The following is a 22,733-nucleotide window of genomic DNA, read 5'->3' on the forward strand; positions in this document are numbered from 1 at the left end:
TCGTTGAAGTTTGCCCTCCTAAAATCTAGGGCCGCTGCCTTACTGCATGCCTTTGCCACCTTGCTCTGGATGGTGAATTCCAGCAGGCGATGATTGCTGTTGCCCAGGTGGTCAAGCACCCACAGCCCCCTCACCAGGTCATCACCCGTGGCCGCACTAGGTCCAACAAGGCATCTCCGCTGGTGGGGCTGTGCACCTCCTGGGTTAGATGGAGGTCCTGCACTCTGGCCAAGAACCTACGTGAGCGTTCAGACCTGGCTGACTGTTCTTCATGTTGCATACATGTTGAGATATGTTGTTTTGCCACAGAACTCCCCCATCATGCCATGCAGAAATAAGCTGTGTGCCCTAAATTGAGCTTTCTTATAACAGATATCTGTCTCCAGTGAAAATGCTGGATTAGGAACTCTAATTTTAGTGCAATGTTTTGGTGTCACACGTAAAAAACAACAAAAACAACAAACCCTTCCTAACTGCCAATCTAGTGCCTGCCTCTATTTGTCCCATTAACTCGAGGCATGTACATTTAGTTATTTTATCACTTACTAGGTCTCCATATAGCTTGGAGTTTAAATGTAGTCAGTAATTTCTTCAACTGAAAGTAAAGGGTTGGAAAAAACAACTTTGAAGGAAGGGTTTATAATTAAGATAAGACTGAGTTTATGAGTACTTGACACTTTCCTTTTAAAGAGCTAATATCAAGAAGATGATGACTGGTATTTATTTTCAAGCTGTCTCTCTATTTCCAGGGTATCTTTGTTAAAATATTTTTTCTTGTTTCTTTCGGGTTCTTGTATTTCTTTCCAGAGACGTGGTGAGGGATGGATAGCCCAGCAGAGACCTCAAGCCTGCTACTCAATTCTTCCGTAGAAGCTTCAGAGCAATGTGGCAAAGAGACCCACATGGAGAACATCCTTTTTGCAACTTTTTATCTTCTGGATTTCATCCTGGCTCTAGTTGGCAATGCTCTGGCTCTCTGGCTCTTCATCCGGGACCAGAAGTCAGGTACTCCAGCCAACATCTTCCTGATGCATCTTGCCGTTGCTGACCTGTCTTTTGTGCTGATACTTCCCACCCGGGTAGTATACCATTTTTCTGGCAATCACTGGCCATTTGGTGAGATCCCATGCAGACTTACTGGTTTCCTCTTTTATCTCAACATGTATGCCAGCATCTACTTTCTCATGTGCATCAGTGTTGACCGCTTCCTAGCCATTGTGCATCCTGTAAAGTCCATTAAACTCCGCAGGTCACTCTATGCTCACTTAGCATGTGCCTTTCTATGGGCTATAGTTGCTGTTGCAATGGCACCTCTGTTGATCAGTGTGCAGACGGTCCAGATGAATAATACAACTGTCTGCCTGCAACTTTATAGAGAAAAGGCATCACACCATGCTCTTGTATCCTTGGCAGTGGCATTCACCCTTCCATTTGTTACTACAGTGACCTGCTACTTATTAATCATCCACAGCCTGAAAAGTGGCAACAGAGTTGAGAAGCACCTGAAAGAAAAAGCCATCAAGATGATCATCATGGTTCTAATGATCTTCCTAGTCTGCTTTGTACCCTATCATGTCAATCGCTACATTTATATTCTCCATTATGATGGCACCAAGACTTCCTGTGAAACTCAAAGAATCCTGGCTCTAAATAACCGCGTCACTTCTTGCCTCACTAGCCTGAATGGTGCCTTTGACCCAGTCATGTATTTCTTTGTAGCTGAGAAGTTTCGTGAAGCCTTATGCAGCTTGTTCTGTGGCAAAAAGGCTGTAATGTTGCCTCAGACTTATGAAGGAAAGACAAATGAGAGCTCACTAAGTGCTAAGTCTGAACTGTGAGCAAGTGAATACATTTGCTTTCACTTTCAGATCCAAGAACCCTTTTTTCCACCCAACCCAGCTAGGAGATTTTTTAGTGTGAAAGCCAACAAAGACAAATGATGCTATACCTAGGGTGAGTCTCCTTCTCCTCAAACTCTGAGAATCAGTTCATTCATTTGAATGTAGCTAAAATGAGCAAAGGCTAATTTCCTAGAAAAGATGTGTTGCGTTCTCAGTAAATCATAAGACATGAAACCAACCAACGTTTGATTACTTCATGGTAGCAGCGGGAAGCAAGAAATTAGTCAAATCCCAATTTCTTCACCTAAAAGACAATACGTTCCAGCTGGATTCAAGCAAACACAGACCACACCAAGAAATAAGCCAATTGGCTTCACAGCCCTAAGATATAGCTTCTGATCTTTTCTCTGCACAACCTAGAAACCCTTCTCTGAAATCTAATGTTATTCTCACTGTGGAGGTTTTTTTTTGAGGTGGCAGAGGGTAAAGCATGCCTAGATCTACTGTGTAGAAAATTCACAGAGAGTTTGGAATAGAGTGGATAAGGGATTCCTGTAAAACAGGAAGAAGGAAAAACCTTTGATGGGACCAGCCAGGAGCCAGAATTAAGGGGAGACATCTACAGTTTCCAAACTAAAATGGTCTAAGATAAAAAAAGCCTCATCTGTGCAGAGCATTGGGGCATATACAGTAAAAGAAAAATCACAGTATTATTTCTACTTGTCCTTAGAATGGTGGGCCATGGTCCCATTAGCTGTGTGCACCTACAGGTTTGGCAGCATTTTCTAAACTAGTTTTGTTATACAGTCTTCTATGAATTATTGTTGCCTGAAATGATCACAGTACGATAATGATACCATCACAGAGGAAATTATGAGATGCTGATCAAGAAAACTGCAAATCAAGGGAAGCTTTATTTCCTTTTAGTAAATGCTGAACCTGAAACTGAATTTCTGCACGAAAGTTAACCAAGAAGAAAATAGGCAGATGTGCTGAAGAAGTGTAACAGCCCACCTTGGAGGAGGCTCAAAGATTTTTAAAGGTATTTTATAATTATTTACATTCTGCTTCATATATTTTGGCTCTTCAAACATTTTGTCTGCTACAGATAATTGCTAACCTATGTTAGCTTCACTACCTTCCCTACAATAAACTACTCCCAGTGGAATGAACCCAGAAAGAAAGCAGGCAAGGAAGGGGAGATAATGAAGTACAAGCTGACAGAACAGAAGAAGCCATAAGGAACTGTATTAATGCCAATCATGTTTCCCTGGAAAGATGGGAACTGCATTAAGATATACACAGTCCAATCGTATTTACACATACTTTTCATGTCATTAGGAGAAACTCCATGCGTCTTGCAGAGTTTGGATCCTAAATTATAAAGTCAAACAGCTTTGTATTGTAGTTGATAGTTGCTGGAATCCTGACCGCTTCCTCAGAAGATAGAATCAGAAGTTAGGGTTGGAAGGGACCTCAGGAGATCATCTAGTCCAGCCCCCTGCTCAAAGCAGAACCATTCCCAACTAGATCATGCCACCCACAGCTTTGTCTACCTGGGTTTTGAAGACCTCCAAGGATGGAGCTTCCACTTCTCTGAGTAACCTGTTCTAGTGTTTGACTACCCTCCTAGCAAGAAAATTCTTCCTAATATCTAACCTAAACTTCCCTTGCTGCAACTCAAGGCTGTTGCTCCTTGTTGTGTCATCTGCCACCACTGAGATACCCTGAACTGCTCACAGATATTATGCAGACTGGACAAAGGAATAAACCAGGGAGCCGAAAAGAAAAACCAAGGACTTTACTTCCGGAAGGCAGGATGTCGGATTTGTGGAGGACTACTTTACAGAGAAGGAATTACAGAGGTCTCCTTGCTGGACAAGGCGCTGTTGCAACCTTCTCCTTCCATTTCCCACTTTGGTTGCCTCCTAGGCATGACCATTTCCCTTCAATGACTCTTCCAGATCCTGCTGGACAGACATATGAATCCTGAAGCTAGATTACAATTCTGCAGCATAGTAAGCTACAAGTGCCTAGCTCTGTTCTTACCATGATGTGCTTTTGTGCATGTTTCCTGCCTTGTTTATATTTATCTTGTCAACTTTTAAACAAAATTTTCTGGGATGTTTGTTTGTACATATTTCACATCTGTAAAATGAATAATTTCAAACAGCCAGTGAAGACACAGTCTTTATGTGAACACAGATTCCCTCTTCGTATTTTGCTAAGTGCTCAGGAGTCCTGCCCATGACTGCAGTAGGACAGCTCCCTTTTGTCCTTCACCTGCTACCCAACACTCTGATGGGCAAAGGGAAGGATTCTGGGCAGTCTCCTGCCTCTTCCTGACTCTATCCTGAATCTATTGGTTTCTGTCTTCTGTCTCTCCTCGCATTTTCCTGGATGAGGAAAAACCTAACCTTTTCTTTCCATTTTCTCACTTTTTAACCAATGTCTGCCTCAGAGTTCATTTTATACCTTTATTTCCCCAACAGTACTTCTGCTCTCACATTCACAGTCAACTGTCAGGACCCCAACAGCTCCTGCTCTCCCTTACCTGCCAGCATTCTTCACAAAGCCCAGGTCAGCAAGTGCCACATCACAGAGCTCACAACGGAAGCAGTCTGGGTGCCAGTTATTGTTCATTGCCTTGATCACTCGTCCAATAATGAACTCACCTTGGAAAGGAAAATACAACCCTTAAATGCAAGCAAAAACTTTTCAGCAAGAATCCTTCCCCAGCCCATTGCTGTTCCCTTTTAATGTCCCAAGGCCTTGTATACACTGACTCCAAAAAGATCATTCCATTCCAGGTGTCCAATATCAAAAACATGACTTCCTTGTTGCTCACTGCTCAACTTCTGTTACTGTTCAGAGATCCCCCTCTTCAAAGTGACCCGTGGGTTAGAATTTTTATTACCATAAAGGAATAATCCCTTCCCCCTGACATCCACCAACGGAAAAAAAGAGAGGCTGGACAGATTTGCATGTGGATATCTTACCACATTCCCCACAGCAAGGTGCAAACAGCATCTGGAAATCATGTTCACAATACTTCCGACCTTCAAACTGTAAACAAAACAAAGGAGAGAAAGCCCTGGGTAAATCACAAACTACCCACAAGAAAAATTCAAATGGTATTATTAGTGTTTGCATGTTTGTAAAGGTCCATAACTCCCCCTCTCAGTTGTTTACTATTTCCTTGAAAAGAAATCCTTGGGAAATGAAACTTTCCATATTTGCACTCAGTCCCATACTGACTTTTCATGGAAAGTGGAGTTAAATCAGCAAGGGTATTTTTAAGTTAAGCAAAAGATATAGCGGAAAAGACCACCACATACAACCCCACTTTTCCATGATTGACTTTTTCTATGCTTTTATTTTATGTTAACATCATTTAAAAAATAAGCTCTACCACAGTCATAACCCAGAAAGATGTACCTCTGTGACCTAATGGTCACTGCCCATTCACCTTTAACAGCGATGTCTGAACTAGCCCTGAAAGATCTTTATGTACTGGCTAGGGAAAGGCATAGAAGCACTAAAGTGATTGAATCTATAGTGTACTGAATTTGATTCCCACAGTGCCAATAAAAGAGAAGGATGCTCACTAAGCATCACCCTGTGTCAGATTTAAGGAACAAGTCTGATAACTGTCTGCAGCTTCCCAGATGCAACAACCTCACCTCATAGAAGAGTCCATCTGGGAACTGTCGAAAACACTGAGCACAGACAAAGCAGTTCTCATGATAAAGCTCCCCATTGCTGTTCACAATCCTCTCTGCAGGATCGAAGCGAGCCTGGCAGCGTTCACACACTGCATTTGCAAGGGCATCCGACATATTACTGGTGGGGAATAAAGGCAAGAATCAGAACACAAGCAATAGCACAGATAGTCATATGAACATGGATACACAACACTTGTTAACACCAGGAATTTTCTCCTTAGTTTTGTTTTACTTAAAAAGAAAAATAAAATAATTTCAAAAAAGGAAGATTATTCAGTATTTTATATATCATATTATTGTATATGTATATGACCTACATATTATATAGCTCTCACCTGATAACAGGTTAGAGCCATATAATAATTTGCAGACGCATGTGAAGTTTTCATTTATTGGGCACACCTTGCAGAAAATGGTTTGCTTTTCTTTTCCTCAAATATGAACTGTTTCACCCTCTTTCAAAATAAGACAAACTTGCTAGTGAAATGGCAGGAATGGATTCAGTCCAGGTTTTTCATGTATTAAAATGTCACAGCTTTAGAATTCTGTTAGTCCTCATTCCTCTGAAGGGCTGGGAAAGGGAACTAAGAATGAAATGGGAGGGGAAGAGTTCCAGTTTCTTAATAGGAGCAGCTCTGTCTTAAATTCCAGAATGCCTCTAAGTATCATGCTTTAATATTGTGGCATTTTATTCACAGGCAAGTTATTTCATGCCATTCCTAAATTGTTTTAAGGCTCCCCCTAAGCTTTGTGTTGCTGGACTGGAAGTACTTTTACAGCTGGATGGATTGAAAGATAAATCTCAGTATTTTTAAGAATCTCAAACATTTATGCAATAGTTTCCCTGGGGTACAAGATGCATGCACAAAATGTGTGAGGAATCAGTTGGTATACACTGCTCAAATCAATACTTGTTCACTATGAGCAACTACACCCCGGGAAATATATGCAGAAAAATTCAAAATAATGAAAAGAAAAATTCAAAATTATGCAAAATTAATTACTTTTTTATATACAAATTAAACTAAATATAACACTATTTGAACCTTTAGAAATATACACAGGTACTTTGTATGGTTGGGGGGTGGATGTGTGAAGTTGTGGGGGGGGTATGCATAGGGTTTGGGGATGGGTGTGGAGTTTGTAGGCAGGTGGGGGCTGTGAAGGGGTGTGGGGGGGTGGGATTTGTGGATGAGTGTGGGGTTTGTGGAGGGGATTATGAAGAGGTGTGGGGGTATGGGGGGGGTTGTAGGTGGGTGTGGGCCCCCCCCCATACATTTCCCTCCCATGGCACACAGCCCCCACTGGCTCAGTGGCACCGGCTCAGTGGTAGCAGGCACAGTCCCCAGAGGCCCCCAGGACCCACACACAGTGGCACAGAGTTGGCTTGGCCTCCTGGTGTGTGCCTTTGTACCAGACTGGGCTGGCTCCCTGCCAGCATGTGGGGCTTGCAGTATAGCAGGCAGGAGCCATGTGCCATTGGGCTGGGTGGGCTCCATGCCGGGCTTCCAGTACTCCAGCAGGAAAACGCATGTGGAAGCAGGCAGGAGCCTGCCTAACACAATGGCGTGCAACTCTGTGGCTCTGTGTGCCCACACACCATCAGACCAGGCCGGCCCTCCACATGGGGCTCCCAGCACTGCAGCAGGAAGCCGCACAGCCACACACCATAGGGCTGGGCATACTCTGTGCCTTTGCGTGCAGCTTCCCACTAGAGTGCTGGAAGCCCCATGTGGAGACACACAGCTGGTCAGCCTGGCTCAATGGCGCACAGCCCATACCCAGCTACAAACCCCACTCACCCACATGCCCACCCACAAACCCCATGCCCTCCCCTCTGTCGTGCAGACAGGAGCTCCCCTCATCACTTACCCAGGTGTCCAGTCGCACGGCTCTGTGCCTCCATATCATCGAGGTGGAGGCACAGAGCCCACCAAGGTTAAATTATGCAAAATTATGCAATTATGCATGGCCATGCCTTATGTGCAAAATTGCGTGAGCGCATAATCCCCCAGGGTATAATATGCTTCTACCTCCTTTTCTTCCCCACTTTGTGATGTTAGTTCATCACATACTTGGTACATAGCTTAAAGTGAAGGTCATAGTCATGGCAGTCCTGTTTTTCCTCAAAGGCAGGAAGTCAGGCTCTGCAACTGCACTAAACAAATAGATTACTTTTGTTTATATTATTCTACTGTGTCATTTTGCTTTCCATGACTGTTTAAGTAATTAAGCAACTAATCAGCATATCCCAGTAACAAGCTTTTTATTCTCTGATCAGTCTAGGTCAGTGCTTCCCAAACCTTTCCTCAGCGCGACCCCATTTTTGGCCCCATTTCCTCAGCATGGCTCCTCACTCCCAGCCCACAGCCCCTGTGACCCCATCCACTGATGTTACAACCCCATTTGGGGGTCGCAACCGACACTTTGAGAACCACTGGTCTACGTGCTCAGAGGAACATATACTGCAGATTGCAACCAACACCCTGCACCTTATGCAGACATTTCCATCCCTACAGAGTAGATGAAAAACACTACCAAAAAAATTCCCCCTCACGTTACTGAAAACACTTACCCTCAGTGACACTCAACCTCAATTAAGAAAGAATCAGACGAAGGGTACTCTGAAGTGCTCTGGGTTAAATTACAAGGCAGTCAAGGGGAGAGAGACTTAACAGTGGGGGTCTACCACAGACTTCCCAACCAAGGGGAAGAGCTCAACCAGGAATTCTTAGGTCAGCTCACAGAGGTAGTGAAGTCAAAGGATGTGGTAGTCATGGGGGACCTGAACTTCCCGGACATCTGCTGGGAAGAGCAATCAGCCAGGTCTGGCTGATCACGTAGGTTCTTAGCAGGACCTCTATCTAACCCAGGAGGTGCACAGCCCCACCAGGGGAGACGCCTTGTTGGACCTGGTCCTGGATGACCTGGTGAGGGAGTTGCGGGTGCTCAACCACCTGGACGACAGTGATCATTGCCTGCTGGAATTCACCATCCAATGCAAGGTGGCAAAGGCCTGCAGCAAGGCAGCAGCCCTAGATTTCAGGAGGGCAAACTTCAATGAGCTAAGGAGAATAGTTGGGGAAGCACTGAGGTCCCAGAGGGGAAGGGAGCCAGGTGTCCAAGGAGAGTGGTCGCTCCTCAAGGAGACGATCCTTCAAGACCAAAGGGAGGTAATTCCAACGAGGATCAAAGGGAGCAGGAGGGCACACAAGCCCCCATGGCTCACCAAAAGCATCCAGGAATGTCTCCTAGCTAAAAGGGAGGCGTACACCCAATGGAAAGGAGGGGCCATCACCAGGGAGGACTATACTGCAGTTGCTCGGGGATATAGGGGGGCAGTCAGGAAGGCCAAGGCAGAGATGGAATTGGGACTAGCTTCCCAGATTAAGGACAACAAGAAGTCCTTTTTTAAATACGCAGGGGGCAAAAAGAAAGTTCTGGGTAATGTGGGGTCCCTGCAGGACATGCCAGGAAATTTGGTCGTTACACCAGACGACAAAGCCAACATATTTAAATGATTTATTTGCCTCCATTTTCCTAAGCAGGGACTGGAACAGTCACGCCCCTGCTGGGCCCCCCTCAGGCCCCAGTGGAGTCGCACCTAGGCCAAGGGTTAGTGAGGAACTAGTTAGGGAGCTTCTGGAGGGACTGGATGTATTCAAGTCAGCTGGTCTGGACAATCTCCACCCTAGAGTACTAAGGGAATTGGCTGAGGTCATTGCAGGGCCCCTGGCACGGCTTTACAAGCACTCGTGGTGCTCTGGAGTGGTGCCAGAGGACTGAAAGAGGGCCAATGTGGTTCCCATCTTCAAAAAGGGGAAGAAAGAGGACCCGGGAAACTATAGGCCAGTTAGCCTGATTACCACGAACCTGGGCAAGCTTTTTGAGAAAATTATTCTGGCGCATATCCACGAGGGGCCAGCAGGGGAGATTATGCTTAGGGGCAACCAACACAGGTTCATTAGTGGCAGGTCCTGTCAGACCAACCTGGTGGCCTTCTATGATCAGATCACCAAATCCTTAGATGCAGGGGTAGCAGTGGATGTAGTATTCCCGGACTTTCGGAAGGCCTTCGACACTGTCTCTCACCCTGTTCTCATTAAGAAACTGGGGGACTGTGGTGTCGACACCCACACAGTCAAATGGGTCGCCAACTGGCTGGAGGGCCGCACCCAGAGAGTGGTGGTGGATGGGTCATTTTCGACTTGGAGGGATGTGGGCAGTGGGGTTCTGCAGGGCTCGGTCCTCGGGCCCGCACTGTTCAACATCTTCATCAGTGATTTGGATGAGTGGGTAAAAAGCACCCTGTTCAAATTTGCTGATGACACTAAGATGTGGGGGGATGTGGGCATGCTAGAAGGGAGGAATAGGCTGCAATCGGACCTAGACAGGTTACAGACGTGGGCGGGTAAGAACAAGATGGGATTCAACACCGACAAGTGCAAGGTGATGCACCTGGGGAAGAACAACCAGCACCACACCTACAGGTTGGGGAACTCCATTCTTGTCAGTAGAGGCAGAAAAGGATCTTGGAGTCATCACTGACTCCAAGATGAACATGGGCTAGCAGTGTGGGGATGCAGCCAGGAAGGGCAACCGCGCCTTGTCCTGCATCCACAGATGCATCTCAAGCAGGTCCAAGGAGGTGATACTCCTCCTCTATGCGGCATTGGTCAGGCCGCAGCTGGAGTACTGTGTACAGTTCTGGGTGCTGCACTTCAAGAGGGATGTGGACAACACGGAGATGGTCCAGAGGAGGGCTACTCACAGGATCAGGGGGCAACAGGGCAGGCCCTACGAGCAGAGGCTACGGGACTGGAACCTGTTCAGCCTCCACAAGAGAAGGCTGAGGGGGGATCTAGTGGCCTGTTGCAAACTAGTCAGAGGGGACCAGCAGGCACTGGGGAAGTTCCTGTTCCCCTGAGCACTACTAGGAGTGACCAGAAATAATGGTCACAAGCTGGCAGAGGGTAGATTTAGGCTAGATATCAGGAGGCACTACTTCACTGTCAGGGCGGCTAGGATCTGGAACCAACTTCCAAGAGAAGTGATGCTGGCTCTTAACTTCACGGTCTTTAAGAGGAAGCTAGATGTATACCTTGCTGGGGTCGTTTGACCCCAGCATTCTTTCCTGCAATGGCAGGAGGTCAGACTAGATGATCTACTCAGGTCCCTTCCGACCCTAGAAACTATGAAACCTTTTGGCTCTGCCGACCAAAACAATGGTGCAGGCTGGTCCATGGGCTGGTATTGGGCCCTGTACTGCCCTGTGCACCTAATCTAGCATGCAGGGCCATAGTCTGCAGACCTGTGGCAAGCCCTGCAAGCCAAATGATAAAATACCAGTGGCTTGCAGAACTCCATACAGGTCTGTGGGCCAGGGATTGAGCTTCCCTGCTTCATATCCTGTGTATGCAGATGTAGATAGCTAAACAAAGGGCAAGACAAAGGACAACCAAGTCCAGTGGTTGGAATCAACAGTAATAATTTAGCTTTAGTAATAAGCCAGATGCATTGTTTTCTCCCTGCAGTATGAGAATAGGTCCATTGGAACCTGAAAGCCCACTGGGCTAGTATGGTCAAGGTATACCAGTTTCTTAGGCAATAGTATACCAGGGAGTGATGCAACCAGGATCAGACCCAACCACCTTTCATTCCCTCTTCCTGAATGACCAGTACCCATTTATAGCTGAATCAACTGGGGGCAGCCTTTGGCATGAATCCAGAGCAGGCTTGAACTTTTGCCACTGGAGTTGTAGCAAGGAACTAACTGCTCTGCTACCATATCCCTCCCTGCAGTATGAAGGGGCCTTTAAACTTAGAATGTCACCAGAATGATAAACAGGAAATCCTGCAGCTTTGTGAAGCAAAGATCATGGCTGACAGAAACTTCAGACATTTCCCTGGGCTCTACTAGGGTAGCACAGGAGCTGGTCAACACAAAACATTTGCATGTACAAAGCCAGGACTCCATTCCTGGGAGCCAATCCAGTTAAGTTACCAATCACAATTTTCCATAAGGTAATTATGGACCAGAACACTCCCACGGGATTTGGTAAAATCATCCCAGCAACAAACAGTCTTTGAAATCAAACTGCAGAAGACCCCTATGTCCACATACATCTGAGGCTTCAACTACATGACATGGACATGGTTACCAAAGATCCCCAAACCAGACACCAACAAGAAGGGAGGGTAGAACAAGAAGACTGACTATCTGGTCTAAATATAATGCCTTCTGCTCCTGTTTTGTGGAAGAAATCTAGAGAAGGGGAGGGGATGAAATACAGCTTCTGTGACTACTAGAGCCACTTGTAATAACAGGTTTCTCATTCTAACACTAAGCAAGCAAAGCCTGCTGCTTTTTTTTGGTAGATAGGAGCAGAAGTTAAGGGTATTCCATAAGAGGCCTTAGAAAGAGTTAAGTGGCTCAACAACAATGATTTAGGATCAAATAGTCAAAGCCTTCATTCATGAAAGTAGGACTGCAAGTGCAAGGCACCTTATTTATGAAAGCAGAAACAGGAACAGCTCTCAGTAAAAGGAATGCTAACCCTTCAGCTCTTAAGCAGTGTAGCGGGAACTTGAAGCTCTCGCAGAATCATATGGCCTATACTACTGTGTGGCAACATTACAGTCCCCACCCTCTCTATCAGTCTGAAACACAGCTCAGAGCTTAATTTACAACTGCCAATGACATTCAAGCCAATTCACCCACGCAGAAACAAGAAAATGTCAAAAGTTACAGCTTATTATTATGCTCAGAGCAGGCACACAAACATCCATGATGGTGGCTGCAAGAGATCAGGTGCTGACACAATCCAAGTCCTAAACATGGAAAGCTTATTCCACATGTTCCAACATGGCAACAGGAATGTTAGGACATTGTGCATATTCAAAAGCCATTAATAGTTACATGAAGTAATCCTTTCCTAACCCTTCTGAGATTTAGTAGAGAAAAAAATGTAACTGAAAAAGTATTTTGGTTTAAAAAAAAAAACAAAAAAACTGGCCCCTATGAACAAGATTTCTTTGTATATTTTTAAGTAAGAGGACTCCAAAATAGCCACATTCACCCAAGAAACACAGAGATACAAGTAATTCAATAATTGATGACTGGAAGATTAAATAAAACAAACTCATAAATTAGAAAGAATTAAAAAAACTAAGTGTCTGGGTACAAAAACAACAGAGGCCACACATACCAAGTGCATAAAATATGCATAATGTGCCCAGTCCAGGAGTCTCCTGATAATGCCTTGCATAGCTGCCATGCACACACATGAAAAAGGGGTGAATTAGAATTCAGAGAGAGGGAAAATCTTTGCGCAAGCTGAGGATTAGGAGGACATGATAAAGGAAAATAAAAAGACACTAACCATTTGTAGTTCTACATCCAGCCAAATAAATATTTACTGAAGTGAGATCAAGCAGTTCTCACTTTTAAAAAGGGGGTCAGGTATATTTAAATTTTACATCTTATAGAAAAAAAAACTTTGGTCAGCTCCATATGTGAAGGACTTCAGGTCTAGGAACTGTTCTTTACATTTCATCTGCCCTTCACCAATTGGTTATGACCAGGGATCTGGGTTTTCCATTTCCATGGAAAAACGCAGATTTTCCCTTTAAAGGAGAAAAACCCAAGAAACTGCAGAGTTCCAGCCTGCAAGGGGCTGCTTGGGGGTGGGGGGAGTGGGAGGAGGGCGATCAGAAGCAGGGAGCCATGTTCACGTGCACACATGCATGTGGCCAGCAATGCATCCAGGCAGCGTGGTGGGCAGCAGATCCCACAACTCCCTGCTGGTAAGTCTATGAAGGGGAGGGGGAGGCATAGGTGATGAATGGGGGAGTGGAAGGGGCATAGGCAACGCGGGGAAGATAATGGGGAGCATGTGCCCCCCCCCAGATTTCTGCACCCACAGTGGGGCATGGGGCTGCAGCGTGACGGGACTAGCACCAAGCAGAAGCTGCCTCCACAGCCCAGAGGTTGGGACCCGAGCAACCACCAAGGTGTGGTACCCCCTGCCCGCCCAGGGTGGTACAGCTCCATGTCAATGCCGCCACAGTGCCTAACCTTGGCAGCCATGACAGTGCAGCTGGTGTGGGGCTCCCAGCAGCAGCAGCAGCATGGAGTTGTGTCCCCCCATTTCTGCAAGATGGGCTGGGGGTGCCTCAACTTGGTGGCCATTGCAGCACAGCTCTCCCCTCTGTGCTGGGTCCTGCCCACTGGGCCACAGAGGTGGTTCCCGCCCAGTGCCAGTCCAGCCAGGCTGCAGTCCCCTGTCCCACTGAGCGCAGAAATCGGGGGGGGGGAGGGGGGGGTCGATGTGTCACCCCAATGCATCACCTATGTTGTCACCTATGCCCACATGCTCCCTGCCTCACATACTGGGGGGCTGTGGCTGGGAGTGAGGGGCAACAGCATGGGCAGGGACAGGGCACCAGCATATCAGGGCTGCTTAGCATCACAAAGCAGTAGGGGGGGGACAGCTGCAGCTGGTCCTGCGTCCTAGTGAGCTAAAGGAGTAGGGGAAGCTCTGATTTTCCATGATAAAAAAAACCCAAATCAAACAAAATAAATAGGTATTTAGAATTTATTTTATCATAATTGATTAAGGCACAGGCAGGCTTCCAAACTGCTTTAAAAATATAAATATATTAATAAAACATTGTATTTAACTACTGATACGCGCACACAGAGTAGCGTCTCATTTTAATCACAGAAAAATGCAGATTCGGGGCTTTTTTAATCAGATATTTTTGGATTTTTTTAACAGAGAAAACCAGGATACCTATTTATGAGTAGGTCTTGCCATGATGATGTCAAAGTGGAACCATCAGAAATATATAAGACATACATTATGATCTTGAGGCTAAAATAAATAAATAATAAATGCTCAGCTGGTCAAGCCCACACTGACAATAGCCACTTGCCTTTTATTCCTAGACCCTCCCTGTGCCCCCTGGGAAACAATGAATTTGCAGCTGTTTGATGAACTGGAGTTCTTCACGGAGGCCTGATCCTACATGGCAAATATAAACAGGTTCTGTAGTTCTGGGTATAACATGACTACTCCCTGCCTCCATTGCGATATAGCCAAAATTTCTAGGAGACTTGTAACTGTCAGAGGACAACTGTAATAAATGGTTTCCTGGATTTAGTTGCATCTGTAATGTAGACAAGGTTTGATAACAGTGACAGACCTTGCTTAACCAGGGACTGAATTTTACATTGCTATCATCTCTTCATTCAGCACTTCATCCTTTTATGACATTTATTATTTTGCTCTCAAACCAAGCTTTAGACTTAACTTCAAGATACTAATTTCATAACAGCCACAGGACGTTAAAATGCAAGTCTTCTCCAAAAAAGACTGTTCCAAACCAGGAAAAGCCATTTCCAGAGTAAATTACTCATAAATTGTCCGCAAAATATCAAATACAAGAGTTTAAATAAAGACGTAACAACACAAAGACAGGAAAGATTAAAAACAAAGCAAGTCTGACAAAACATCCTGAACTTGCCCTACCTCCTCCCTTCCCTGAGGCTCTCACACATTGAAAATGGCACAACTGAGGAACCAGGCCAGAGGTGAAGCACTGGATTTTCTACTCTTTCACTAGCACATACCATAGCTTTAAGTAATTCAGTTTTGGGCACGGTGCAGGTCCCTGAGACAACGGGGAGGACACAAGGGTCCTGGCCTACATGGATAACCTCAACATCCTATGCACGGACAAGTGGTCTATTGAAAAAGTACCGCAGCACACACAGGTATACAGAGCAATGACAAGGGCCAAGCTCAATGTGAGCAAAAGCAGCTACCAAGAATCATATAAAATTAGGGTTGGAAGGACCTCAGGAGGTCATCTAGTTCAATCCCCTGTTCAAGTTCATCCCTGAACTAGATCATCCCAGCCCAGGCTTTTTCTTAAATACCTCCAAGGATGAAGAGTCCATAACCTCACTGGGTAACCTGTTCCATTGTTTTACTACCCTCCTAGTGAGAAAGTTTTGCCTTTTGGCTAGCTTAAACTTCCCTTGCTGCAACTTGAGACCATTGCTCCTTGTTCTGTCATCTGCCACCATTGAAAATAGTCTAGCTCCATCCTCCTTCAAACCCCCCTTCAGGTAGTTGAAGGCTGCTATTAAATCCCATTTAAGTCTTCTCTTCTCCAAACTAAATAAGCCCAGTTCTCTCACCCAAGACAGGGGTTGGCAACATTTTTGGCTGGAGTGCCAAAATCACCCCAACCTCCATTCACGCTGCCAGGGGCCCAATCCTCATTGATGACAGTGGCTGCATGCCTGTTTCTGGGTGGATGACAGGGGAGGATCCAGGGCTACACTTCCCCAGCCCCTCCTGCATCATGTGCTGCAAGCCACGCATACACCCACTGCTGCCACGGAACCAGTGCTGGAGCTCCGCAGCCCCGGCACCAGCTCCATGGTGGCAGCAGCTGCACATGTGCCTCTGGGCAGACAGTGAGGGAGGAGCCATGGTTACACTACCCCAGGCCCCTTACCGGCCATGTGCCCAGAGGTGTGCTTACAGCTGCCTCAGCTCCAGAACTGGTGCCAGGGCTGCAGAGCACCATGCAGCTGCTTGCAGCCTCCTGGCTCCAGGAGGCCTGGCCCAGAGCCCAGGTCAGGTATGGTGTGCCGAGGAAAAAATAGCCTTCCATGTTATGCTCCTGCAAGTGTGCCAGGGGTTGCCGACCCCTGTCATGAGTCACGTGCCCCAGCCCCTTAACCATTTTCATTGCCCCTCCACTGGGCTCTCCAATTTGTTCCCATCCTTTCTGCAGTGGGGGGGAGGGCGCCAAAACTGGACACAGTACTCCAGATGTGGCCTTATCAGTGCAGAAAAGAGGAGAATAATCATTTCCCCTCGATCTGGTGGCAATGCTCCAACCAATACAGCCCAGTATGCCATTAGCTTTCTTGGCAACCAGGGCACGCTGCTGGATCATATTCAGCTTACTGTCCACTGTAACCCCCAGGTCTTTTTTTGCAGAGCTGCTGCCCAGCCAGTCCAGCCCCTAGCCTGTACCAGTGCATGAGATTGTTCTGTCCCAAGTGCAGGACTTTGTACTAGTCCTTGTTGAACCTCATGAAATTCCTTTTGGCCCAATCCTCCAATTTGCCTAGGTCACTCTGAATCCTAGCCCTACCCTCCAGCATATCTACTACTCCCCACAGCTCGTTGTCATCTACAAAGTTGCCAAGGGTGCATTCTATGTCATCTTCCAGGTCATGAATTAAAATATTGAACAAAACTGGCCCCAGGACTGATCCCTTAGACACTCCACTTGATACTCCAACTAGACATTGAGCCATTGACTACTACCCTCTAAGCCCAATGATCCAGCCAGTCTTCTAACCACATTACAATCCATTCATCCAACCTGGACTTCCTTAGCTTGCTTGCGAGAAGAGAAAGCTGTGGGAGGCTGTATTAAAAGTAGGGGTGCACCAATAAAGATTTTTTGGGTTGATACTGATGGCCAATTATTAATGAGCCATACATCAGCTGATACCAATGTGATTGCCAATATGCAGCCCAGCAGCTTGAAGAGCAGCGTCATGAAGTATTTGCAGGTCACGTGCTACAGCACTGGGGAATATACATACTGCTACGCATGAGCCTACACACCAGTGTGGTTCTATAGAACCCTGAAGCAATTCTACAGCAAGTACAAACCATAGAAAGAAGGCCTGACGACACTAGTGAACCACCACAAGATACAGAAGATATAGGAGGTGACGAGGAAGAGGGACATTGCATCACCCATAGACTTACTCCCTGGTGACAGCTGCCAGGCTGTGTGGGAAAGGAACTTCCATGAGGACCTGCAGAAGGAACTCAGAGACGTGAACTGGCAGGTAGCCTACTGAGCACTCCCAGTGCAGGTGCAAGGCCACAGAGAAGGGCAGAGAAGCCAACCATACCACCCCAGTAAAACCTGCCCATGGAAGGCAGAGACAATTTACCACCTCCTGTGGTACTGTCCATATGCCAAAGGGGTGTGGAGAAGTATAAAACACTTTTCTCAAGATAGTAATAGAGGTAAAAATTCTAACCCAGAGAAGTGGTGCTGTTTGGGCATCTGTCCAAGCAGCAGGGGACCCCAATAGCCTACTTTGACAAATTGACCTCCTGCTTCAGAAACACCTTATGGAAGACCAGGAACTTCCTCATGTACAGGCATGCAAACATTTCAATAGAGGCCTGTGTCAAAATGAGACTAAATGAGATGCAACGATACTACGACAAAGCAGTAAAAGACATCAGGGAGATGGCGGGGATCATGCAGAAGAGGATGGATTGGCACAGACTGTTCAGAGGTGGGACCCCTGAAGAAAGGGATGATGAAAATGACAACGATGACAATAATGGCAGTGGAACCAAGAAGAGAGAAGATGACAGTAACAGCATGACTGAAAGGATTGGGAAATAGACAGGGGAAGGGGAGGACAGAGGGGGCATCACTGGGGGGCACGGGTGATGGTGATGGACACACAAACACAGGAGCGTGGCTGAGTGGGTGTGCACTGCAGATATTAATGATGGGAATATGTATGGTGTAATTGCAATTATATGTTTTGGACTGGCAAGTGAGCCACAGTGACAGGTTTGTGGTGTGTGTATATATATATTTTCTTTTTGCAAAATTTTTTTTTTTAAATCAGTTTTTAGGAAGAAGTAATTTTACAGGAGCAAGTTATTTCCCATTCTAATTAGGAGTGGGTTTCCGGATAAATATATGCTCAGACTTTTAAAAATCAACAGCTGGACTTCAAACCTTTGCTCTAAAACCTAGTAAAATTATCTGAGCATGATTTATGGGAAACAGAAGTTAATTCGGAGATCTTACTTACGCCATTGTTAGAACTGTTGTGCTAATACTTAAGCATCAACATGTCATTTAACACTATACATACCATATTTACTCAAACAAAAAGATGACCCCCCAATAATTAGATTCTATATATGGAAACATGTATATATTTGTTATAATTTTCCAGGTATAGAATCTAATTATTGAAGTTCTGCCTTGAATTTGGCCTTGTCCCACTGTTGCAGCCACAAAAATAAATCTGGAGGGGTCTGGAAGCCCGTTTGCTCTCTGTTTCCCCCCAACTTTTTCCCCTGACAGCCCCTTCCCCCTCTCCTTACTATCAGACCCTGCTCTCCCTGAGCATGTGGAAGTGAGGAGCAAATTTGCAAACAATAACCTTGAAATTAAACATGACTAACAATTTGTATATAGGACCCATAGACTTAGTTTATCCAGAATTGATGTATGTTACCTTTTTATCAAACTGCTGCAAGTTTTAGCACAGGTACTCCACAAACACATTTTGGAACAGCACTTCAGCATCTAGTTATATACAGCACAAACTATGCATGATAGTGGCCCAAAGCCAAAGGCTTGTGATTTACTACATAGTTAATTGGGTTGAGCCTCAGAGTCAACAGCATTTCAAACCCCTGTGACCCCACAGCCACCACTGTTCAGTATGTGTGTGTTCTCCAGAAACCTCGCATAAAGTATCCATGTGCTATTTAGCCCCAATCATTACTGGAACTGGGCATTCTTGTCAAAAGTCCTGGGATACTCTAAAAATTTATATGCAGATGAGGTGCAGGGCAACTTGATCCAGCTTCACTTAATGGAGGGCAAGGCCACATAATCATAGGCACCAAGCTGAAAGAGGGCATGACAGACAGATTCTGGGTGAACTGTTTGGGGGCCCATTTTGTGATGTTTACCAGGCATTTAAGACTGGTGGAGAAACAGGAATCATTGGAAATGGGAAAGGCACAGCTGAGTTGTGGGAGTAAAGAGAAAGTCTAAACGTATGCATTATAGTGGCTCACCATGACTTGGAAAAGAGTTTGTTGTGAGCAGAACTGAGCACAATGGGCACTACCACATAACTTATTCAGATGGGTTGCACCAACCTGTTGTTGTGGTAATGTGCCCCACATGTTTTATGATCATGATCAGCATTGCCTTCATATAAATCAGCTTCATAGTTGGATTCTACTGCTGAGCACATGCAGCTTTTGGCAGAAGTTTAATGATAAACAGTATATTTAGAGAAATTTATATGCAGATGAGGTCCAGGGCAACTTGATCCAGCTTTACTTCATGGAGGGCAAGGCCACATAATCATAGGCACCAAGCTGAAAGAGGGCATGACAGACAGATTTGCTGACTTTTATCCATATACCAATTGTGGGGAAAAAACCTCATCTTGGATTTGAGTAAATATGATATTTGCACTCTACAGATTGAGTATAAGACTACCATATATAAGAATTTTTATACAGAAGCAGCAATTGAGCATCTTTTCCTCCAGAGAAACATCACCTATGAGGCAATAATACACTACAGGTGCAAGAATATTCTGCCACTCGTTTTCTTTCAAACATCCCCACTTAAAATCTCAGCAGGGATGCAGAGTTGGTGAGCCAGCTGACAAGGGCCAAAAGAATACTATGCAAAGAAGTCACAAGGTGCATCCTGAAGTGACTGGGTTAGAAGGAGTTCATATCTAGAATATAGACGCAAGAAAACTAGGAAGAGAAGCAAACAGAAGGAAGCACAAGATCAGTTGCAATATTTCTGCCAAGCAGCCTAGCTTTACTTCCGACATCAGAAATATACTGCCTGTAATAACAGGGTTTGTATCGTAACCTTCATGGTACAGAGGCTTAAGAGGAATAACAGAACTGCAAATCCAAGAATGATTTTTGCCACTAATAGCAACATTAAAAAGTTGATAGAAATCTTGGCTACAGGTTTCTGGTTTATTAGGCAAAAGTCCCAATGTATTGTCACGTGACAAAACATTTGGTCCTGCATCAGCCAGTTCCTACACAGAAAGGTACATTTTTGCTTCAGCAGTGAAATAGTCTATCTTCATCACCTCTACACCTGTCTGAAGAATCATGTTAATATGCAGACAGGCTGAAAAAATCATGGGTGTTTGGAAAACAAAAACAAGAGTGAGAGAAGATGCTATATAAGTATTTAAAAGGATGAGCACTGTACCTCCACTAGGGAATTTTACAAAAAATATTTACTACTGCTTCTGCTCCACCAGTGCTATCCATTATACAGATAGATGCCAGGGTCTCCCAAAGCCTTATGCCATTGTGTCAGTTTCACAGTTGTTAGGGGCTGGAAAGGACCTTACAGATCACTGGGTCCAGCCCCCCTGCACTTGGGCAGGAAAGGCTGCTGGGATCAAACGATCCCTGAAAGATGGATGTCAAGACATTTTTTGAAGATGGCCAGGGTGGGTGACTGTACCACTTCTGGGGGAACCCTGTTCCAAATCCTGGGTACTCAGCTTGTAAAGAAGTTTTTCCTTACGTCTAGCCTGAAGCAAACTTCAGTCCCATTACTGAAGCGATCTTGTGCCCATTATTCTTGTTCTCCCTTGGAGGGCCTTGGTGAACAGATGCTCTCCCAAACCCTGATATACTTATAGGCTACAATCAAGTCCCCCGAGTCATCTCCTCTCCAGGCTGAACAATCCCAAGTCCCTCCGCCTCTCCTCATACGTCTTGGTCTCCAGGCCTCTAATCATGCATGTGGCCCTCCTCTGGACTCTCTCTCGAGCTTCTCCACATCCTTCTTGAAGTTTGACACCCAAAACTGAACGCAGTACTCTAGCTGTGGTCTCACTAAGGCTGAGTCAAGAGGGAGGATGACGTTCTTTGCCTTGCTTGAGATGCCTGAATGGATGCATGCCACCGTCTGGTTAGCTCTGCCAGCTATGGCATCGCATTGGTGGCTCTTGTTCATTTTGTTGTCAGTCATGACGCCCAGGTCTCATTCAGTTGTGCTGCTGGCAAGAAGAGCACTGCCAAGCCTGTAAGTGAGTTGTGGATTATTTCTCCCCAGGTGGAAAACACTTTACTTTTCTCTGTAGTAAATGATATCAGGTTGTGGTCTGCCCACTTCATGAGCCCATCCAGGTTGACCCATATTGCCAGCCCGTCTTCCATAGTGACAGCATTCCCCCATAGCTTAGTGTCATCAGCAAACTTTGCCAGATTGCTTGTAATACCTGAATCCAAATCATTAATGAACATGTTGAAGAGCACTGATCCGAGTACTGACCCCTGAGGGAAGCCACTGGTCACCCTCTGCCATGATGACTCAGTTCTGTCAATCAATACCCTTCGCAGTTATATCTCCAAGGTTGGACAGGGCCAAGAAAGAAGCAGCAGCCAAAGCCTTGTTACCAGACTTTCAGTTGAAACACTGAGTAGGAGGTTTAAAATCCTTACTGAAGAAAAGGAGAGAAATGTTTGCGCTGGATGTTGCCAGTTTATGGCTTACTTTAACAGAATAATGAGAAAAGGCCTTACTTTTGAAAAAAAATCATTTCAACTCCCTTTACCATCCCCCCCAGTCTTATTGAATAAGCATTTTTACCTGATATTAAGCTACACTAGTAACAAGGCTACTTAATATTTTTTCCTTTGGAAGGGATACCAACAGCTTGCACAATTTTAACCTGCTTTTATAAATGTAATATTTCTTCTGATTAGTGGAACTGAGAGTGCCCAGACTCATGCATTTGATATCATTATACACATAAATTTTACTGTTTCCCATTTAGTTCCTCCTTTTGTTTACATTGGATTTATCCAGCAACCGATGAAAGTGAATTAAAACTGGATTTAAACACTTTTTTCGGTAACCTGACTAAATTACAAATTGACAGTGCATCTTTGGCATACCAGGTTCTCTCCCTGCCTGCCCTAATGCTCAAAAGGAACTTTCTTATTTTCTTTCCCCATTACCCAACAATTTTTGGTCAACCTGCTGCTCCCACTCTCCTCTGTCATTCTGTGGGTAAGTGAACATAAGAAAAGCATATGGTCTAGTTTACAGTCTTAACATGGCAAATTAATATAGAAGGCCATGGGTTTCTCATTACTCTTGGTCTGCCCACCACAGTTGAAACTCTGGCTCACTCACATAACTTCTAAGAAAGCAGAATTCCACTCCTCCACACATTCCAGCAGGGAACAGGGAATACAGTGTCTGCAGGGCTATTCCAAAGGGGATAATCCTCAACATGCAGACACTTGAGAGGCAAGTTGCAGCTACCCTATATGTACACTGCAACAGG

At 45.3% G+C, this 22,733-nt stretch overlaps 2 protein-coding genes across 3 annotated transcripts in view; one reads left to right on the forward strand and one right to left on the reverse strand.

Moving 5' to 3' along the window:
- GPR17 (G protein-coupled receptor 17) overlaps nt 1–2,813 on the forward strand; it is an 8,428-nt gene extending 5,615 nt beyond the window's left edge. Inside the window, exon 2 of the mRNA XM_019542915.1 lies at nt 788–2,813. Coding sequence (XP_019398460.1) covers nt 822–1,838 — 1,017 coding nt within the window. The 5' untranslated portion in view covers nt 788–821 and the 3' untranslated portion in view covers nt 1,839–2,813. The remainder of the gene's footprint in view (nt 1–787) is intronic.
- LIMS2 (LIM zinc finger domain containing 2) overlaps nt 1–22,733 on the reverse strand; it is a 49,299-nt gene that overhangs the window by 17,301 nt on the left and 9,265 nt on the right. For both annotated transcript variants that reach the window (XM_019542914.1, XM_019542913.1), the window contains exons 2-4: nt 5,525–5,684; nt 4,841–4,907; nt 4,396–4,516 (exon numbers count right to left, since the gene is read on the reverse strand). In XM_019542914.1, coding sequence (XP_019398459.1) covers nt 4,396–4,516; nt 4,841–4,907; nt 5,525–5,684 — 348 coding nt within the window. The remainder of the gene's footprint in view (nt 1–4,395; nt 4,517–4,840; nt 4,908–5,524; nt 5,685–22,733) is intronic.

This window comes from Crocodylus porosus, unplaced genomic scaffold (assembly GCF_001723895.1).
Source record: "Crocodylus porosus isolate Cpor-Errol unplaced genomic scaffold, CroPor_comp1, whole genome shotgun sequence".
NCBI classification, from domain to species: domain Eukaryota; kingdom Metazoa; phylum Chordata; order Crocodylia; family Crocodylidae; genus Crocodylus; species Crocodylus porosus.